Genomic DNA, 15,270 nt, shown 5'->3' on the forward strand with positions numbered 1-15,270 from the left:
GCACAGAAATGACAAGGGGCGCAAACGGACTCAGGCCGGCAGCACGACAGCTGCGAGGCGCTCCTGGGGTTGAGCCCGCAGATCGAGGCTGTGGGAGGAAAGATTTTGTCGCCGGCTCTGGGATGGGTTTGCTGTGCGGCATTCCTTATCTACACTAAGGTTCCACTCAGTAACTCTTACAGCAGCGCATCTTTGCACACCAGTGCATCCCAACAGCAGCAGCTGGGGTGGGCTCCACGCAAGCAGCCAGGAACAAAGTTCGAATCAGCACACAACCACCATGAAATCACGTCAGAGAACGGCAGCACGACCCATTACCACCACCAAGCAGTTTTCTTCAGCAAGCTGCTAAAGCAACGAGCCGTACAGGGCAGCTGCGGGCTGCCAGGCCTTAGGGCTGGCTGCTCTCACTAAAGCAGGAGACTACGGGACCACGAGCAAAGCCCGGGTTTGGTTTTGGGAGGCCATAGTAGAGGAAGGGCACTCTTCTGCCCTCTAAAGGAGGAGCAGTCAGTGCTGTCACGCCAAGTGCACGCTCAGCTGTGTGGGGGAGATGAGAAGTGGATGAGCCACCTGTAACTTGCATTCTACCCCAGGCTGTACCCACTGCTGGTTTACTGTAAGGAACCAACAACTACCCGAGTTGGTGAGCATCAGGACGCCCACAACTTACCCTAACCGAGACAAGGCCGAGATGTGCTGCTTCAGACACGAGTGAATGTCAAGTTTATCTCAAGGAAAATGAAGTGGATCCTGAAATGCAGTTTGTCCAGGTGATGGGGAGCAGGATTCCAGCACCACCACTGCGTGGCACGGAGCACATCTCCATCTACAGGTGGCTATAAATACTGCAAACCTGCACCAGAAAGATACTGTGTTGATTTAACATAATTGCTCCAGCTTAAAGAATAATTTGTGAGGCTAAAACCTTAACACTAGTTACTACACCTAGAACAGAACTAACATCAGTGCACATTAAAAAAATAATCAAAATTAAAAGCATTGTAGCCACAGTGCCATCAGCTGAGAAGAGCCTATCAGAAGAGACAGGCTTCACACAGAGAATCAGATGCTTCCATGTTCTGAAAGAAAAGGGTTTGAAAAATATACTGGGAAAGCTGAAACGACCGTCCCACAGCAACACCAGCCCCACAGTGCTACAGCACAGCTCCTGGGATGTCACCTTCACTTAAGCGTGGCACACTGCAAGAGCTAGAGGGGAAAGGAGAGTTGCTGTTCAGTAATCTGCCAACTACATACACCCTGTCCGACCAGGCTCTGAGGTTAAAAAGGCACTGAAGCAAAATAAAATGAAGTAGCATGAGGGGAAAAAAAAAACCAACAAAAATTCACCCTTCCTGAATAATTCAGTTCCCTCTGCAGGGCCTCAGGCAGGAAGCGATGCCCAAGGACTAGATGGGAGCGTGCAGAAGGGTGGACCAAGTGGCTCATACCTGGCTTGGGAAGCACAGCACTCAGTGCCCTGGTGCAGCTTTCTGGGACTTCATGGCTTTTTTCCTCCCTCTGCTGAGTCTCGGGGGTTTGCTGTAGTATTGCTAGCCTTCAGCTGGTCTCACGGGAGGAAGACAGCAGCTGGGGTTTGCCCAGTCCCAGCATAACATGGGGATGTGTGACTTTTGCCTCACTGCGCGTTATTCCACAGCAGTCCCGGTGAGTGATATCCATCTGATTAAAAACCCACCATCTCGGGTCAGGCTGGGCCTCACACTGCAGAGCATCTAAAGAGAACGGAAGAACAGCACTGCAAAAAGTGTGGTTACGTCTGCCTTATTCAGCACTCCTAGCAAGCTGGTGCAAGCACTCAGAGCAAAGCTCGCCCTCACGATTTTATCCTACAGCTGTATCTGCTGGATGGGAAAGTGCCGAGCATCCATCCCTCTATGCTTTCAATCAGTAAGTAAAAGGAGATCTGGAGTAAAGGAGGCCCAACCGCACCACAATTACACAGGATCAATACAACAGCGCAGCCATAAAAACTCTCAAGATGAGCTATTTCAGCCTTTCAAAACTTAAAAGCATCTGCAACGTTTACCAGTTATTGACCTGCTTATATACAAAGCAAGAACTGCGTCCCATTCATGAAGTAAACTGACATCTCACAGAGAGAAATAGGAGACATGAAAACCTCACCAGGCCATGCTGGGAGCTATGAAAACCCCAGGACTGCTCCCAGCAACAAACATTCAATCCCAAACCACTCCTTACAGAAATCAGCAATGCTGAATTCCAAGGTTTCAACTGAGAAAATGCAATTTAAGAAAAAGTCGGAGCTTCTGGTGGCTTAGCATGGCAATGCTGCTGGTGCTCCAGGCCAGGTCAGAGACCAGCGCTGCATTTCCACAAGCACAGAGCCTTGGCCATTTTGGGGCACGCCTGTCCCCAAAGCCGTGGGCCAGCACAGCTCATGCAGAGGTCACGAGGACACAGCAGCTCCCAGTGGCTTCTTTTGCTTTCAGATGCCTGACACTGAGAGCTGTGAGCATCACCTCCTGCCTCTGAAATGCTCACAGCTGTTTTATTATTACAAAAACAAGCTCTGATCCAGCTAGGTCAGTCCCTGTGCTCTGTGGGAACAGATCTTTGATAGCTGTTTATTTGCCCCCTCTCATAACAGGGCTTCAGTAAGAGCCCAGGGAAGCCAACCACAAATGCATGCCAATTCTATATGCATCTGTTGCCAAATGAATACACACTCCTTGCTCTGTACAACAAATCCAGCCTAGTGGGACACAACCAAGACATCAGCCTGGATGCTTGGCACAAGCAGGGCCCTGGAATGCATTTTCTAAAGCAAAGAACAAACAAACAAACATTTTCTCTCCAAAGACCATTTAAGCCTAGGTATGTTTTGTTTAGCATCGCTTTGGAACACTCTTCTTAAGCACGATCTTCCCTTACCAGCTCTTCCAACCAAGCTGCACATATGGCCCCACTCTCGAAAATACACTTCTGGAATAAACACCACTGATAAGTATCAGTGAAGGAACAACCATGAAACACCAGCAGCAAAACAATTCAAACATTCAACTCAGTACACGCTGGAATGAGGGGAAGGGGGCGGGCCGGGAGAGAGACTTAAACAATCCATCAGCACTGCTTTATTAAAATCTTTATTCACACAATGTTCCTTTATGCAGAACCCAACCCTGGGGGATACAAGTAGAAAGTTGTGATTGCACTCTGTTTTCTTATTAGCAACCTCCATTTGTGCAGCTGCTCCCAGGGGCAATCCTCTGACAGCTCCAACAGGGGTGTCTGTTTCAAGCATCTTGCTCCAACTGCCACAGCAAATAAATTACCTTCTTAATAAATTATTATTTTTCAGTTGAAGTTTGTTTGGCAAGACACACTCCAGTTCACTAGCTGCTGGAAGAGGAGCCAGTCTCAGGGGCTCCTCCAGCCCCAGCGCTGACTTAGGAAGGAAGAGATAGAGCATCATCAGCCATCTGCTGTTTCTTTTTAATTAGTTCTTGATTTCTGTGCTTCGAGCGCTCTGATATTACTAACATCCACGACAGAACCGTTTCGTAACATCTGGAGCCAGGAATTACAGTGTGCAAAGTGAACAAGAATTAGAAGTGCCACAAAACCCTCATCGACTTCAGAACATAGCTCCTGTCTCACAAGTGGCACTACTTTCAGAGATTCAAGCAGATTCTGGTTTGCATGTGGATGCTGCTGCTTATTTCCTTTGCAATGGTTACAATTGAGTTTAACATTTCTCAGGGTTCCATATTCAAACATAACAATGATTGCTGCCAAAGCACCAGAGATTATCACAATGCCAAAATTGGATCTTCCTGATTTGGGGTAAGAGAGGAATTGATTCTTCCTCCCTGCTGCAGAACACCACGCTCCAGCAGTGCTTATAGTGACCAGAAGCATCAATATGACACAAATACAAAAAGAGAAAAAGAAAGCACCTATCTCCTGCTTACTTCTAAATTACGATGCTTGATTTCATGGCCTTTGCTTACAACTAAACCAATACACTGCTTTAAATCTTTGATATACATACTGATGGAAAACTCATCCCCAAGACTGATCTGACTGCAAAAGCTTTGGTGTAGAAGCCCATGACATACAAAGCATAAGCACTGAACATTAATCTCATTTCATAAAGACAGAGATGCTTTTTTGAAATCTGTGGTTCAAGTCAAACGTAAATGACTAAGAGTGGTCAAATCAAAACTTCAGATTTTTGTAGATCCAGCCCAAAATATTAAGTGCTCAAAAAAAAAAAAAAAGAGTAAAAAAATAAACCCAATGTGCTTTACAGTCTCCCCATTTGTGTAAACCCTCTTGAACTTTTTGGGAAACAAGCTTACATCCAAATGCCTCGGTATAAGCCTCTTCTGCTTCAGAATGAAAGCATTCACTAGCCACCTGCTGCCCACAGTACCTCCAGCAGTGTGAGCCCCAGCAGCTCACACCTGCCCACAGGGCACGGCAGGGCAGGCAGTGATGGACAGGTCAGCCCTCGGCAGCTCCTGCCCCTGCTCACACCCAGCTACCAGCCCCTGGCTCTGTGCTAAGGGGACACACAAGGCACTGCCCACACTGCCTACATGCACAAAGGACCATGGCTTGTAGTGCACGTATTACATTTTCCTGTGCAGCAATAAACAGGCACCAGTTTAACACCGGCGTCCAAAAACTGGCTGTGTGTTAGCCTTAACTAGCACCACCAATAAGTCATTCTAGCTCCAAACCTGACTGTGAGGTGAGTCTGTGTTGTGGCCAAGTCTGAAAGACGTCTAGAAGAACATAAAAGCCAATTTCAGGAAAACAGCTGCATTCTGCTTTCGAGATACTCTGCTCAGGCAGTACAAAGACTTCAAACTGAATTCCTTTTAAAAATAAACTCTTTCACTAACACCTCTTTGATCAGGTATGGCAGCAGGTGCAAGCAACAGGAAGCAGCTCTTCATCTTATCTGCCTGTCACCCTGCTGCAGAGCTAGAAAGATTTTGACAGACAAATCAAGAAAAAGGTCTTAAGCTGACATTCTGCTGCTCTAGCTCATAAATCCAATGATATGTGATCACTTTGGGAAGTGATCCATTTCCTTACTTCTGAGGTCCGTACTGTCTGAACTGAAAACTGATGTGAAGTTGGTAAATTTGGAAGTAGGACGGAAGCTGTTTCCCTTCTGGAGACAGGTTCAGACCTACCACAAGCGTGACAAGTTTCAATGGGCACAAGCTCATCTGCAGTGCAGACTGACCCAGTGCTGAGGGATGACAGGACAAGCACAGAGGAGTGCTGCTCGTCCGCTCTGCAAAGCCAACTGGCACAGACAATTCCTCACCTTACAGCAAAACCATCAGGAACAGGACTCCAGGATGGCCACCCTCCTGTCAGCATAGCAGTGTGGGTTGCAGAAAGCAGCTGGGCAAGGCAGAATTCTTACTGCAAGTGCTCGCAGCTTCAGAGCTCAGCCATGAGACAGTCCAGGCAGAAGGTGGGCCTGAAAAACTGCTGGTGCTCCACAGAACGGCAGCACTGAGCCGTGCTGACAGCAGCAAGAAGCTCTCTCCATGTGAGATTAGCTCAGGGTTCTTTCCACCCCTCGGGGCCCTTCCCATGGCTGCAGGTTACTGGGAAGTCCATCAATATACCTCTTTTTCAGCAGCATGGCACATCCAGATTCTCCAAATTAAACAGGGCATGCAGTAAGCAGCACGACTTCGCTAAACGGAATCTGCTTCCAAGGACAGACTCTGTCCTCCTCCTCCTCAGCTACAATATAATAAAAATTTGGTTAATATTAACATAGGACTGGAGGGGTGTTTCCCTAACTCAGACCTTGCCAGGTTCCTTACAAATGGGAAACGGTGAAGGACATGTGGGAACTATTTTAACTCCTTAACCTTCAAGTGCTTGTAACCACCCTGTCCTCCTCTAAGTCTTCAACCCTGTGCATAAATCTTTGATAGGACTTCAGTGATAAAACTGAAACGTTATCACAAGAGGCAACCCCCTTTCCCAGTTCTTATGGAGGGCAACTGAGCTAAGAGGTCACCTCTCCAACCCCTAATGGCATTCCGAAGAGCCTCCCACCCCGTGAGGGGTGCAACTATTCAGTCTAATAATTATTTTATTCACCAGTTCCTCATTTTCTAAAGAAACAGTAAAATACCTAACCAGCTCACAGCTGATTATGTACAACCCTGAATCAAACAAAACTCGCAAGACCGTATGTGGGGAAGAGAAGGGAGGAAGATCAGACTGTTCATCTCCATTTGTCCCCTCTAAAATCAGTCCACACATTAGTGTCTGTATTCCATACAATTCCACCAACACCGAGAGCCATTTTTATCCAGTGCAACGTCCACTGCCGGCAATGGACACACCACAATGGCCATGATGCCCTTACAGGTACTGAGCCGTGCAAGGCTCAAACTTCCCACCTCTCACTGTTGTCAGCCCAAGGTAAAAGCCAGCATCACCTCTGTTTCTCTGGCTCGGAAGCTTTCCTGTTCATTTCAGTCCCTCTTGGCCACAGCCTTTCAGAACTGATTGTGCTGTTTTTCTTTCTCTCTCTCTTTTTTTTTTGTTTGTTTGTTTGTTTCTTAAAAAGGGAGTTTCATCTGTGTTCCACTACAATTACAAATGAGACAGTGTCATCCTGTCTTCCACCAGCACAACATCTGGCCCAAACTGGTCTGTGCACTGCTTCACTGTAGCCAGAATGCTGAGAAGCCGCTGGTCTAGGGCATCCAGATGAGGGTCAGAAAGCACTGGTGAGATGGGGTCATGCGACATAGCAGTTTTTAAGGCAGACTTCAGCACTCCATTCTTCAGGTAATTAAGCCTGTTCCAGGTAGAAACTCGGATGCTGCAGAAGAAAAACAAAACACGTCATCGTACCACTGTCCGGTTAAAGTCCCATCAGCAATAGCTAAGGCCAGCCTCTTGAGGGAGCCTGTCACATGATGATTTCATCTACAAAAATGGCTTAGGAATAGCAGGGCCCAGATATAACTGCAGCACGGGCAATATATCCAGGTGTAACTTGCAGTGAAAAAGCAATTATCTAATGTGACATAATTCTTATGTTATACAGGAACACTTTCAGCTCCTAGTAGGGAACTTCTCCAGCCCTGAGGCCTTCTGGACAAAGTTCCAAACACAAAATCAATAGTCTGGCTGTTAATGCAAAAACGAAACTCACGCTACCTCAGGAAGAACATCACTGATCAGCAATGAATCACAAAGGACACAAGTCTGTCAAAATGTGTCACTGAACTTCCACAGAAAGCAAACACGTCAACGATCTTTCTGCTTTAATTACCATTAACTTTTTTGTGGTTTAGAATCACTGGTCTAAACTCTTTTGCTTTTGATGGACTCTAAGGAAACAGGCAATGCAAGTAAGTGTTATAACAAGCCAGTAGTTAAAACAATTCAGCATACGGCTTTTTATAGTGGCATTTGCCTGGTATCAGAAGAAAGGGTATCTGAAAAGCAGGCAATCACAAAGTCTGTTGAACAAACTTCTCTTCTGGTTGTGTTTCAAAGACTCTACATGAAAGATTCCAAAAGATTCTCATAAAACAGGAAATTAAAAATGCATTTAAAATTAGCACAAGAAGACTGAAGAATCTGAAAAGCATTAGTTTAATTGTTCTTCCTATGACTTCTGCAGAAATGTTTCAGAATGTAGGTCAGGTGTGCTGTAGCACGCACAGAGCTCTGCTTGGAGCAAGTGGGGGTGAGAGCTCAGGCTTTCTGCAGAGCTCCCAGGTTTCCCAGGCCCCGAGGGATTCAGGAGACATTACCATCCACAAACAGCCTCAAAGAACTCTCAGCTAGAGGTTTATTTCGGCAGGTCTAAAGGGGTCAATGTTATCTTGAAGGAACAGCTGCAGGAAACAGATATAACTGTACGCTTCTTACTGGTACTTGCATCTACTACTAGTTAATGAGAAGCAGCAATGGCCTGGTGAGAGAGGGGACAACAGAAATAACTGCCTGCAGGCATCAAAAAGAAAAGAGCAAATACACAGTTTACAAGGCTGAAAACAAAAACCTGCAAAAATTGAAAGCCATTTTGCAAGGCTCACCCTGAGCAGTGCTACAGTCTCACTTAGAAAGAACACCTGGAAATGAAGGCAGTTGCCAGACACACTGAGGTCTTAGTTTCTGTCAGGGAGAACTGTAACTGTGATGTGAACTTCCATTCAGCAGAAGCTGGATGCAGACAGCCGCAGATGCAAAGTACCTGCCATACTGACTAAGGACAGATGTGAACCAATGACCTGGAGGTGAGACTGCTTCCTATAGCACCTGATTTACTGCCTTAATAAAAATGCATTTCTCAGTCTCCTGAGCGCTGACAACACATCAAACAAACACAGCACTTCAAAACAGGAAAGCACTGTACCTGAGTATTTTCAGGTTGCCAGAAAGCTTCAAATGTAATTTTATTGCAAATCTAAGGACAGCAATTGCATAAGTAAAGTCAACGGCATCTCTGCACTTCACTTACATGCAGCACTGATAAAGAGGAGCTAGGATGCTTCTTTCATCCAGGGCAGGGTTGCCAAAGCTGCAAAGCAAAAATAGAAGTAAACGAGTTGAACACAATGTTGCTCTCAACATCAACAGATTCGTAAAGAACTCAACAATCAATACTAGGCAATTTCACGCTCCAATAGCTCAAATCATTTAAATTAAAATATAAACAGGTCATGACCAATTACAGAAATAACCCTCAACAGTGTCAGCTAACATACCAGACACACGGAAGAAACATCAGTGTACCTAGCTCTTCATCACATCAAGGCACCTCAGGAAACAAACTTCAGAGGAGTAGAGAAATGGAGTTCATCTTGTAAAGTGGAGGAAAGGAGTAAGTAGTACTCCGGACACAGAGCATGAGTTTTGCCTGTCTGACACAGCTGGACAGGGAATGAATAACACAGCAGCCACGTGCCAGTTTAGACTGACAAGTTTAGATCAACAGTCCAGTGTACACGGAGATCAAGCTTAACACTTCATGATCACACTTCCTAAGGGAGATCTGCCAAAAGAATTCAATTGTATTTTAACCTCCATCTAAAACCCCCTTTTTTTTTTTTTTCCTTTTTTTCTTCTTTTCTCTTTTTCTTTTTCCTTTTGCCAGTTTCACCCCTTGTAACATCGCTTTCAACAAAGAACTTTCCCCTCAGTAGAGATAACTTACCCTATGAGTCTGGCATACTCTGCTCCAGCAGTTCTGTTGTTAGTGGCTTTAAAAAGCTGTTTCCCTACACTAATCTCGAAGAAGTGGAAAGAATTTTACCCAAGCTTTCAAAAAATCAATTTACTTCTTGGCCTGTAAAGCCCCACCAGAAGCGTTTTTGTAACACTATGAGCACATACCATAAAGAAAGGTTTGTTGTGACCCTCAACTATTATATTCACTTCCAGGGACTAACAAATTAGCATCCTTCCAGCCCACTGCCGGAGCAATACAGAAAGCCATTTTATGCCAAATTCACCTCAAGCCATCTGAAAGCAGCAATAATTTAGCAATCTCAAGGTAGAACACATCCTGCTGACATAATTGAAGGAGTGTTACTGAAAAGGCGAGTATATAAAGACAAAATGCTCAACTCAGCTTCTTCAGACACATTAGAAGCAAAGGAAGGGAGAAGGAAAGGAATCCATAATATGGAAGTGAAATGGGGAAAGAGCAGACACACACTTAGTAGTAAAAGTTGGCCTCAGGAAGGACTTCTCATCAGTTCCTCCTTGTTACTACTACACACTTCATTTTTGTCCTGATAACAGTTAATGTTTTATATAAAAAATGATTTATAAAGTCCCTTAAATACTTTCAAATGTGTGATTTAGCAAAAGTGGCATTCCTCATGTTATTATACCTGAAAGTACGTTTTTCCTCCTCTATCATATTTTGCTCTCAGTATCAGTTCTATCTCCATTTTAAACTTCTATTGATACAGCACACAGATCCAGAAGGCACGAAATGCCAAATCACTCAGAGCGACATTATAAAGGGATCTGCTTGGCACTCATACCATGGCACTCACACATAGCAAATCCTATAACCTAATGTTACTTAAAAGAATACAACTGAGAGGGGTTCTGAGGTAGGAGAAGCAAAGAAACCTTTAAAAGCTGCTTTTAGTAAAGAAGTTCTACTGGATTAATCCGGGAGTTTCTGTAGTTTGACTATGGCTTTACCCAAAACAATCATACCTACATAAGCAAAGCACAAAGTACCACAGCCTTTGAAAGTTCCTAATATTTGGTGAGTATTAAGAAAGGAAGCTTTGGATTTCCAGGGAAAACAAAACAAAAAGCAATTATTAATGGAAAAATAAGTGAGAGAAAGACAGAAAACAGAGAGCAGATAAATGTGTGCCCTCACACCTGCTGAGGCCTGGCCACCAGGATTTCCCTTACTCTCACCTTTTGGCATTATCCAGAAGGATAAGCATACTGGCTCCTTCATCATCCTGAAAACTCTCATAGTGATGCCTGTCAGCATTCCCAATTAAGTAGTCAAATATCGCTGTGTCAATGATATCTAGCAGCCGGGGGCCCGAGTCGTAGGGTGAAGTCTTCTTCACGGCATCACAATAGCTTTCATCATACTCCCACCTGTAGGCCATCAAAAGGAATCAAACCAAATCTTTGAGAAAGATCCATCCTTGCACACCACAAGTATTTACAGCTCTCTCAGTATTCAATCATCAGTGCTTAAAGAAAAGTTGAGTGCAGCAAATGGAGACTCTAAAAGAAGGAGTTAGACAAAGTTGTTATCAGAAGAGTGAAACCTGTGTTAATGCTCTACTGTACAGAGCAAGCCATGGTTCTAATAAAAGGTTTCATATCATCTCCCAACAGAAAAAGTCAGTTTGCTTACACACTGCTTGCAGGTGGTTGGGCTGCCTCATAGCATGGATGGATGTCCATAGTCACTGGTTTGCTCTCATTTCATCCAGATTTCAAGTACCACGTCTATTTCTACTGCTATGATCTGCTTCCACCTAGGCCTTGCTTTCCAGCTACCTCCTGATTGTTTTTCCTGACTAATGCAAATAACTTCTTCATGGTTACTAATGATCTCCACTGGCTTCAAGAGACGGGCCCCACGTATGCTCTTTCTCTTTCACTCACAGTTGTCTTTTTCCTCTGCACTTTCCTTTTGGAATCTCTCACCTTCTCCACTGGCAAGATTCAAAGTTTCCCTTCTCTTTCCTTTTCTTATGCAGATAGCCTGTGCACACACCTGTAGACTTAGAACATAAATATCACATCTCCATTCTCCAAAGCTAGGTTTCTAAATTTTCCCCTTTCCTTCTTTACAGTTTTCAGAGCTGTTCACCACCACCACCAAATCAGCCAGATCTCTGGCATATTTCCTTTCCATCTGTCAACCTAAATAACGAGTACATCTATAACATCTTCCATGTAAAGAATGAAACGAGCCTTTGCAAAATAGCAGTTGGCAATGCCTTAAACCATCTGTGAACTGGAAACAAACGGAGGAAACAAAAGCTGGAGAGACTGACGTGCTCAAAAAACGTGCAGATTAATTAAAGCTGAGAGAATATCAGAATTTAATAACCAGAACTGTCACACACCCCAACCTCCCCTTCTACAGGTCTGGACTCCAATATCCCATCCTACCCCCAGTTATCCAAAGCAAAGCAACAAAAAAATTATCTTCTCGGTGCTTTTGTTAGCACTTCTCTAGTTCCCTCTTTCTTTTGCATCCTGGTCACACTTGTGTTCAATTTACAGCACAAATCCACGAGGCAAAAGCCTCAGAACGTGTACTTCACACACTTCCTTTATGCTACCTACTCTCTCTCCCTCAAGCGTTTCTCTTACTCTTATTTTACTTTAGATTGGTACTTAAATATCTTTGAAACAATTCTGACATATACTCCGTTCTCCTCATTTTTCACTGAATTCTCAAGACAGATCTTCCTCCAACACTTATTACTCATTCTTAGTATCTAATTAGCCCAGGATTTTGAAGGTCAGGGATTTTATCTATTACATGTCCATTAAAAATTATGTAGACTAATGGCACTGTATGCATTACGTTCAAGAGGCCAACTCAGGGCAGAGTATAAGCAGCAAGATCAGGAAGAAAATTCCTACTGTTAGTCTTTTCATAATTACCAGAAGCAGAAAAAAAAGTGAGTGAGACATCTGGAATGTTTCACTCTCCTGATGCCCTCAAAGTGAAAAGCACAACACAGTAAGATGTAGAGCAAGAGAACCATGCAGTCTGAATGAGTCAAGTTTAAACTACAGCATATATCAAGTGAGCACAGGTAAACCCCCACATAAGCAAGTAGTCTACGATAAAAAACAGTCCCTCAGGAAAGAATACATTTCCCAGAAATTCAGTCAGTTAGTACTGTAATTGACCATGTCCTAAATACAGTTGATTTTGATTGGTTGAAAAGGAGATGTCTGCTACTCAGAAATCAAACTGCACATTTAATACTCTAAAATAATTCACGAATCCATTGGATGAGACCCCTTCTGAGAGCAATCACATAACTGGAACTCAACTGGAATTTCAGAACACAGACTAGAAGTCTTTCCACTTGCTGTGCATACAGATTTGGTTTGGAGCTCAGTAAGCTTTTCCATCTGCTCTGGCCATGGCAAATACATGGAACTCCAATTTAAACACTAACATACTACATCTATTGTACAAGACTACTAGATTCCATGTTTGTTCTCCTCTAAAAACACTTTTATTTACTGAGCACGGTCCCCAAACACCGACGGTATCAAAAGCAGGCTTAGTGGCCCAGGAGTACAGGATCTTCAGAGCTTGGAGTGACTGTATGGTGGAGTTACGTAACGGGCAAGAAAAAGGAAAAAGACAGCACTTAGTACCATGGAAAACAATGAAGGTTTCTTTCTTGCTCACTTTAATTTAAATCTCATCCCAGACTTCTTGACTTCTACTGCTGTAGAAAGAAAGGCACTGACAAAACTCTGGGTTCAGAGAAGACCTGCTCCTTAATTGGCCATTGTATTGCAAGGGTAATTCTAGAATAAACTACCACGTATAAAGATTAACCTTATCATGGTCTCATACCTGGCAAGTTTGCCCTCACGGTAAGTCCTACCCCATGGGTGCCGATGCTTCTGAAGAGGCCAGACATCTGGTAGCCAGAGAGTCACTGACCCCTCCATGATGTCCCCATCCGCACAAGCTGGTTCTGTTTCCCGACAATAGTAGCATTTTCCATAGAAGCAAGTGTTATTACCTTAAAAAAACAAAGATCATCAAAAAGCAGAACTTAGACTGAGGGAAATTCAGGAGCACATTGTTGCAGTAGAGCCTCTCCTGCAATAGCATTTCACTGCACTTGACCTCATGCTTCCTCTCTCTAAGAGGGAGAGGCTCAGAAGGGATTAAACAGACATCCATTCATTCAAAACAACATTAAGGACTTATACTCAAAAGCAAGAGTAATTGTATTTTCCCAGAGTAATTGTATTTTTATCACACAGAGATAATGCAACACTGTGCTATCACCAAGTTTTTATGACTCCTTCCTAATCCTTGGGAACTTGACTTTGCAACCTTAGCACTGTTTGTTTAATATGCTGCTTCTTTTTTTTTTTTTTTTCTTTCCCTTGAAAGAGTTGACTGAAAAGAAACAAGTAAAAAAAAGACTAAGCAGAACTCAAATGGAATTGGAGACCTGAGACCTGTGATACATCTTAGCTACATGAGCGGACTCAGAAGGGGAAACAAGCTGTTGTTCCTAAGACCCAGGAGCACAGTAGTGGCAAAAGTTTCATGAGTGTCTTCTGACAGGAGAAGAACAATGAAGCCCCGCAGTCTCTAGTCCTTTAAGGGCTTCAAAGCCTGTAGGGTAAAGTAATCCAGTTGCCTGGATTAACATGTTTAGCTTAGCCTTTTCTGTTTCATCCTCCTAGCCTGCCTTGCCTTGAATCTTGCCAAGTCAATTCCAGTTCCATTCTCAGAGGCCTTCTTCCAAAATGTTCTTCAACAACGGTATCACAAGGGAGGGACACACTCCATGTCCTTTCTTCCTCTGGCTCTGCATCCATTATCCTCCCCAAATACTGACATGTGTTTTTCACTTTCCATCCTTATGTCATGGGTTCAAGTCCCACATCATAATCTTTTAGTTAGACAGACTTTTGTGGTCCCCTATTCACTGAAACCTGGCTCTTACACTCCTAGCATCTCACCCAGACAACTGAAGGACATCAGACACTTCCAACATTGAACTTGCAGCAGACCAGGTCTCTATTTACACGGAAAGCCCCGCAAGCCTCTCTTCCTATCCGTGGCTTACAGCAGGTCTACCAGGAGACAGAATTCTAAGAGATTCTATCTGCAGCTCTAGAAAAGCTGCAGAGTATTCACGGGCTCCCTTTTCCTTAAAACCTCAGAAATTTTGGCAAATGTGAGAGATTCTCCCCCCGATGCAATCTTCTACCCAGTACCACCCATTTCTCTGCTTTATGCTCTGTAGAACAAGAAGTTCCAAGAAATCTAAGGAAAGGCGAAGAAAATTCTTTGGAGCCATACTTTTCAAGTCAGTGTTTCTGCTAGAAGATGGCTTAGTTATTTTGGCTGAAATGAGAAGTAAATTCTGCCTGTGGCAAACACCCAGTCAGAGTGCAAAAGGTTTGGCAAGGCAAAGTTACTGTCTGAAAGTTCAACCTTATAATTGAAAGTGTTACGTTAACTCAGTAGGTGAGACTACCAGCAGCGCTTGTAATAGAAAAACATACACACAAATATATCAGCTGTAACAAACACCAATCGCTTAATTCGTCCCATCAAAAAAGAACCAGTAGCCATTAGGTATTTCACGAGAAGCCTGAAGGAGTTAAGGCTGCACTCTAAGTCCCTTCTTGATGCTTAATGACCACCTGGCAGGAGTTCACATTAATCACCTCTAGTGAGCGCCCTCCGCAGCATTATCACTGTAAACAACATAAGGAACTTCTGACACGGTTATGAATGCTTACCAGAGTTTGATGTGGCACAAACAACATCTAATGCCAACCAGTGCACCAGCTCTATAAATTATCCCAAATAACCACTGTGTTCACATTAAATACAATTCCATCTTTTTTCCTTTCGGGCCTCATCACAGACTTTTCTAACAGCTTCTGGGAAAATAAATAACTTCCTTAGTCAAAAAATCCTCATCTGTAACAGCGGCATCAGGGAACACACAAATTACAGATGAAAAACTACTTGGAGAAAATGAG

General features: G+C 43.8%; 1 protein-coding gene across 6 annotated transcripts in view; it reads right to left on the reverse strand.

Moving 5' to 3' along the window:
* Positions 1–3,115: 3,115 nt before the first annotated feature.
* Positions 3,116–15,270, reverse strand: part of FAM20B (FAM20B, glycosaminoglycan xylosylkinase) — a 48,590-nt gene continuing 36,435 nt past the window's right edge. For all 6 annotated transcript variants that reach the window (XM_046944377.1, XM_046944378.1, NM_001031268.2 and 3 more), the window contains 4 exons: positions 13,106–13,277; positions 10,444–10,635; positions 8,516–8,575; positions 3,116–6,862 (listed from right to left, as the gene is read on the reverse strand). In XM_046944377.1, the coding sequence (XP_046800333.1) occupies positions 6,631–6,862; positions 8,516–8,575; positions 10,444–10,635; positions 13,106–13,277 (656 nt within the window). In that variant the 3' untranslated portion in view covers positions 3,116–6,630. The remainder of the gene's footprint in view (positions 6,863–8,515; positions 8,576–10,443; positions 10,636–13,105; positions 13,278–15,270) is intronic.

Source organism: Gallus gallus, chromosome 8 (genome assembly GCF_016699485.2).
Source record: "Gallus gallus isolate bGalGal1 chromosome 8, bGalGal1.mat.broiler.GRCg7b, whole genome shotgun sequence".
NCBI classification, from domain to species: domain Eukaryota; kingdom Metazoa; phylum Chordata; class Aves; order Galliformes; family Phasianidae; genus Gallus; species Gallus gallus.